General features: G+C 33.5%; 1 protein-coding gene across 1 annotated transcript; it reads left to right on the top strand.

Moving 5' to 3' along the window:
* Positions 1-459: 459 nt before the first annotated feature.
* Positions 460-1,730, top strand: LOC9310613 (probable purine permease 13). The gene is given in 2 exon segments (XM_021021819.1): positions 460-534; positions 537-1,730. Coding segments are annotated over 2 exon segments (1,071 nt in total). The 5' UTR covers positions 460-476; the 3' UTR covers positions 1,550-1,730.
* The last annotated feature ends 4,614 nt before the right edge of the window (positions 1,731-6,344 follow it).

Below are 6,344 nucleotides of genomic sequence, written 5' to 3'. Positions count from 1 at the left end.
TTTTTGAAATACATTCCTCCGCGACATCGCGGAGTCTGGAGTCCTAGTTGATTTAATAAAAAAATTCATTATTTAATTTATTAATAAAAAAATATAAAAGTAAATTGATATTGGTTTTGTATTTTCTGGTTGTAATTAATTCAATAGTCACTCATCTCTCTCTTTGCCCAAAAAAAAAAAAAAAAAAGCCACTCATCTCTCTCAATCCTGAACCAGAATGAATTCATCCATCAGTCAACTCTCCCTTCACAATGGGTATATCTCTCTAAATTTTCCTCATTTCAATTTCAATTTCGATTCTAGAAACTAAATAAACTTAATGATCAAAACCCAATTCCCAGATTCTTCTTAAAGTTTCCATCTTCCTCCTTCTCTGTTAACAAAAATTGGGGTTTTTTTCATAAAAGTGAAAAATTTCTTGAAAGATGTGAACTTTATGTGTTGTTTTGGTTGTAACAGGTGAAGTAGAAGAAGCAATGTTACTGCTAAAAGAAGAAGATGAAGGAAGTAGAAGAACTAGTGTCCCTACTCAACTCATAAGCTAAAACGAACCCAGTGGTGGATTCTTGTCTTCATAAGTATTTTCTTCCTCATCTCTGCTCAAGCCATTGCTGTTCTTCTTGGTCGGTTTTATTACAACGAAGGTGGAAACAGTAAATGGATCTCTACTCTTGTCCAAACGGGTGGCTTTCCGATTCTTTATCTTCCCCTTTGTCTCCTTCCTGCTTCACAATCTTCTTCATCTTCTTGTTCTTTCAAGACTCTGGTTTGGATTTATCTTTCGCTTGGTTTTGCTATTGGTTTAGACAATCTTTTATACTCTATTGGGCTTTTGTATCTCTCTGCTTCGACTTATTCGATTCTATGTGCTTCACAGTTAGCTTTCAATGGTGTCTTCTCTTATTACATCAATTCTCAGAAAATCACTTGTTTGATTCTCTTCTCAGTGTTGTTTCTCTCTATCTCTGCTGTGTTGGTTTCTCTTGACGATGATTCAAATAGCCCATCAGGAGATTCTAAATGGAGTTACTTGATTGGTTGTTTCTGTACAGTTTTGGCTTCTCTTATCTATTCTCTTCAGCTCTCTCTTATGCAGTTTTCGTTCGAGAATGTTCTCAAGAGTGAGACATTCTCTATGGTTCTCGAGATGCAGATCTATACGTCACTTGTGGCTTCTTGTGTTGCGGTTATCGGGTTGTTTGCGAGCGGGGAATGGATGTTGTTGAGTGTGGAGATGGAAGAGTTTCAGGAGGGTCAAGTCATTTATGTTTTGACTTTGGTTGGGACAGCGGTTTCGTGGCAATTGTGTTCTGTAGGAGCCGTGGCGCTTATATTTCGGGTGTCGTCGCTGTTTTCGAACCTTATTGGTACGCTCTCACTCATTGTAACGCCTCTTGCAGCCATTGCTGTGTTCCACGACAAGCTGACTGAAGTTAAGATGGTCGCGATGCTCATTGCCTTCACGGGATTCGCGTTTTATATCTACCAGAACTATCTTGATGACCTGAACGTACAAAGAGCACGAAAAACCCAGGCCGAACTATTTTAGTTAGTTGTTTTATAAACTATTGTAGAACAAGGTAGCTACAAATGTTGTATTCTATATAGTGATCATATACATAAAACTATTTTAGTTAGTTCATAATCTGGTGATCATATACATAAAACTAATTGCATGACCGATTCATTACTGAATCGCAGAAACATATTCGGATATTCGTAGTATGCTATTACATATCAACTAGGATCGGACCCGCGGTCCACCGCGGGAGAATATTGGTTTACATACGTTACGTTTAATATTGTGTATGTTTTTTAGTAGAACGAATCGTATAGTATACTTATAAATATTCATAATAACGAATTGTAGAGAAATGTAAAATTGTTTATAAATATACCCATCGTATTAATTATGATTTACAAAATAGAATTTTGTGTTTTAAAATTCTAAAATTAGACGATTCATGGGAATTAGAGCAGTCAAAATAGGTCAAAAACCGCGGGTCGAGCCCACATCATCTCACTATGGGGCAGATTTGGGAAAATATATTAAAACCGCAAATAAGCGGGCCACATGGATTAATTCGCAGTGGGTCATATGTTTAATCGGTTTTCATCCGCGGGTTGGCGGATCAGCCCGCATATTAGTATTTATTGATAAAATTATAATTTATTCAACATGTGGTAATTTAAATAAAGTTTTAATAGTATTTTGATTTATTTATTTATTTTAGTAGTATTTTAAATTTTGGTTACTTAAAAATTATTTAAACAAAATCCATGGACAATCCCGCAAATCCCCATACATTCGCGGGACGGGTTTGTATTTCATATATGCTATCCGCGGGTCGTGCGGACCGACTAACTACAAGTCAAAATATTTTTTGTCTATCGCAAAACGGACTTAACGGGACGAATCAACTCGCTTTGACAGTTCTAATGGGAATATTATTTAGTCATACAACAAAATGAAGTTTGGACATAGTAATAATAGAATATGTATCTTATTTGTTAGATGAGAGATTGAAAGATGAAGTATAATGATTAAAAATTAATTATTATTTTTCATGATTCATAAAATTTAATAAATACTTATCATCTTGTTGAATAATTCTAAAATCATATTCAAGAAATCTTTATAAATTGAAATTAAACTTCTTTGGTAAGCTATAGGTATGAAAATATCATAATTTCGATTTAATCTAATTAAATTAAAATTAGTTACATGGATTTCATATCTATTTAATTTACACGACCAAAATAAAAATATCTATTTAATTTACACGACCAAAATAAAAATATCAATTTAATTTATAAAATAGATGGGTTATTTGTGATAAATTTTCTAGAAATCTTTAGAAGCAAGTAAAATATCTTTCAATTAATGATAATTGGCTAAAATGAGCGAAATTAATGACAAAAACGTTGATTGTTATGGAATTAGTCCCAAAAATATATGAACAAATTTATTATACGTAATTAATGTATAATATTGTTTGGAATATGCTTTTATTATTAGTTACCATAAGTACAATCAGATTTTATTTTATTTTCTTAAATATTTGATTTTATTTCGATTTTTCATTATTATTTCGAATTTATATTCCAAAAAAAATTCAAAGTTCCGATTATTTCGGGTCAATTTTCTGATTTTAATCCGACCCATTTTCATTTGTACTTCTCTTTTAATAGTATAGAGATGTACAATTTCCCACTTTGTTTTAGGTTTGTCCCGGCAAACTTTGAACAAATGTGGACAAATCAATGGTGTTTGCTCATTTAATGTATGTTCTTTGCGATGTCTTCATTGAAACCAAAGACCACCTCTTTCTCCGCGGCCCATATAGATAAGATCTTTGGAGAATGTGTATGTATAGAATAAATTGTTCTTGCAATGGTTTCAACACATGAGATTCTACTCGATTAGAATAGGAGTTAATCTAAGTGTCCCAAGTTCAAACCATTACATTGTTACTGAGATTACCAATGGTAATAGATCAACGTATGAGGCTGAGTATAATGAGGATCATCGAGAATCTCAGAGACACATGTTGTTCCAGAAGATCATGATGTTTGCTGCTTATGAAACAAACTAAAAAGAGGATGATGGTTGATTTATATCTTCATGATGCAAATAATTTAAAGTATATATAACTTCATCCTTGCAGAGCCTTCATCCTCTTTTTCTCTGTTTCCTCCAATCACATGTGAGCCTTTACTGTTTCGTGTGAAAAACCGCTAGAACTGTTAAACCCAATTTTCCTTTTGTTATATCACACAAAATCACCCTGAGTTTTTCTTTAAATTTCATCTTATCACAAACTGTTTTCCTATTTTCATGACAATATCCTAAACACTCACCCAAATCTACCAAAATCTAAATTTTCCTAAATTCCATAAAATCTTCTATCCTTATTTCAATACGCCTCCCTAAAGCCGCTTAAAACATAAACTCGCATTAACTTTGAATTTTATACACGAACAAAACAAATCCGCCCTAAACCCACAAATCTCCAGACGGTGTTAACAGTAAACTAACTAGGATGTCACGAGGATGACAACAAAAAAAAAAAAATCTAATCATTAAACCCACACTCAAACCCTTGACCTTGAGGTCATGACAACATACTCTATACGAGTTTATTTCATTTTAGTTTTGTTATTTCAATTTACATCGCCGTGGAAATGATTCCAAAGTTCATAATAAATTAAGATAATTTCCAATAAAAAAATTTTAACAATAATTTACAAAAAATAAGATAAAGAGACGTAACCCTCATAAGTATTTATTATTATTATTAGAAAATATTTATGTTGAAAAAATGTCATCATAAGTAAAAATATTAAATGAAGAGTTATAATGAGTAGAAGCAATTTTTTAATTTCTTAAATAATTAAAAATATTATTATATAATATATTCAGCAAAACAGTATGATAAAAAGACCCAATATTTTAAATTGAGTTATGTTAAAGAGAGACAATGTGCCTGATTGGTTATGGATGTAACTTTAGATTTTTTGTTGTAGATTTTAGACTGTGGATTTTCTTACTGTAGCTATAAAATTATAGCTGTAAGTTTTAAAATAAAAGTGTGATTGGTAAATATTAGTTGTATGTTGTAACTTTACGTATTTATTATGTAAACTTAAATATTTTAGAAATAAATAAATATTAAAAATATATTGTAACTAAAAAAAAAAAGTCAGAAAGCAAAAGAAGGAAAGAACAGTAGAGAGAAGAAAGAGAAAATATCTCACAGCTCATTTTTGGGTGTTGTAGAAAATTTGATTTACAAAGTTTATATATTTCCTTTTTTTATTTTGTGTGCTTTAGTTTTTTTTAAGTAAAAGAATAATTGGTTTGCTATTTGGCTTTAGAAATAAAAGTTGGCTTTGTAGAGCATCTAAAGCTCCTTCCAATCAGGCCCAATATTCGGAAAATATGTGAATGTTTTGCTAAATATATTATATAATTATATAATTATATAAAAACGACAAAGCCTCCTTTCTCTCCATTCTTTGAGTGCTTTGTCGTTCCAGAGAAGAGAAAAAGAGAGAGTTGGCTTTGTGGTTGATCTAGAGAGAAAAGAGAAGGGTTTGAGTGAGTTAAGGAGAGAAAAAAAAAGCTTGTTTTTGGTGTTAGCAAGAGGAGGAGGAACAGATCAGCGGTTGTGAGTTGAGAGAAGGTTGTTGTGGTGCTGGATTCTGGTGTTATTTGTCTCAAATCAATCCTAAATCAAGGTGAGTGCATGACCATGGCTTTTCTAAGCAAGTTGGAGAAGTTTTGATGATTTGTTGAGTGTATAGGTTGATTGAGAATGATTTGAGGAGTGTTTGCTGGTTGATTTGGTCTTGTATGCTTGTGTTCTGCCTTGGTTCGTGGGAGACTCGACGTGGGCAGCAGAGAGGCGAGCCGGGAGAGGCGAGGTACATTTTTTTCAGGTCTGCTCCGGCGTCGGTGTCGGTCGCCACCACTCGGATCTCTGGTGACGATCGACACCAGGTCTGGCTGGGAGCTTTTCAGCTTCCTGAAATTGCCTTGTTTGATTTATTGATTGGTTTTTCTTTGTGTCTTGATTTTTCTATCTTGCTTGTGTGTATAGCATGTTGATGGGAGGATCGCCTCACTAAATATTTTTTATAATACTTACGCATCTCTTTATTTATGGTGCATGTAAAGAAAAAGTGTGACGTGGGATCATGGCAAGGAAGAGAGGATGATCTAGGAACTCGTTTGGTTGCGTTTTATTATGTTGTTGGAACCTGTTTTAGAACTATGCTAGGACTGCTGGTTATTTCTGGACATGTTGGTTGGATTGTTTATTTATAAGAAATTGCATTTGGACTTGCTGGTTGCTGTTATTTTATCGGTTGATTTAATTAAGTTTTATGAGGATATTTAGTTATGTATAAAAAAAAAAAGGGTCGGGACTTCACAATTGGTACCAAAGGGTTTACGCTCCTAGGACGGTTTAGAAAATTTAATTGGGATTGATTGAATTTTTCTGATGATTGATGCGTGATGTTAAACTGTTGGTTGTTTGTGCTAGGAAAAATTGATTATGAGTAGTTAGTCAATTTGAATGAGCATGGGGTCTTAGAATCATTCTCTTCGAGCCTTCAATGACATTCCACAGTAAGTTATTTTTGTATTTTTGGTCTGATGTCTTGGTGTACTTAGTGTCTACTTGTAAAAGTACAGATGGATGTCGAAGCTAGAGGTCGTGGTCGTGGCCATGGTCGTGGTCGTGGTCAGGGTTGTGGGGCTGCAGTAACGGATGAAAGTGTGGCACAGAGTACTACAGTTGAGCAGGTTGGGAGTCTGCATGTGGATCAGGAGGAGT

This window comes from Arabidopsis lyrata (assembly GCF_000004255.2).
Source record: "Arabidopsis lyrata subsp. lyrata unplaced genomic scaffold ARALYscaffold_6, whole genome shotgun sequence".
Lineage (NCBI taxonomy): Eukaryota > Viridiplantae > Streptophyta > Magnoliopsida > Brassicales > Brassicaceae > Arabidopsis > Arabidopsis lyrata.
Note: the sequence above shows the minus strand (reverse complement) of the source record. Positions and strands in the feature narration are given on the sequence as shown.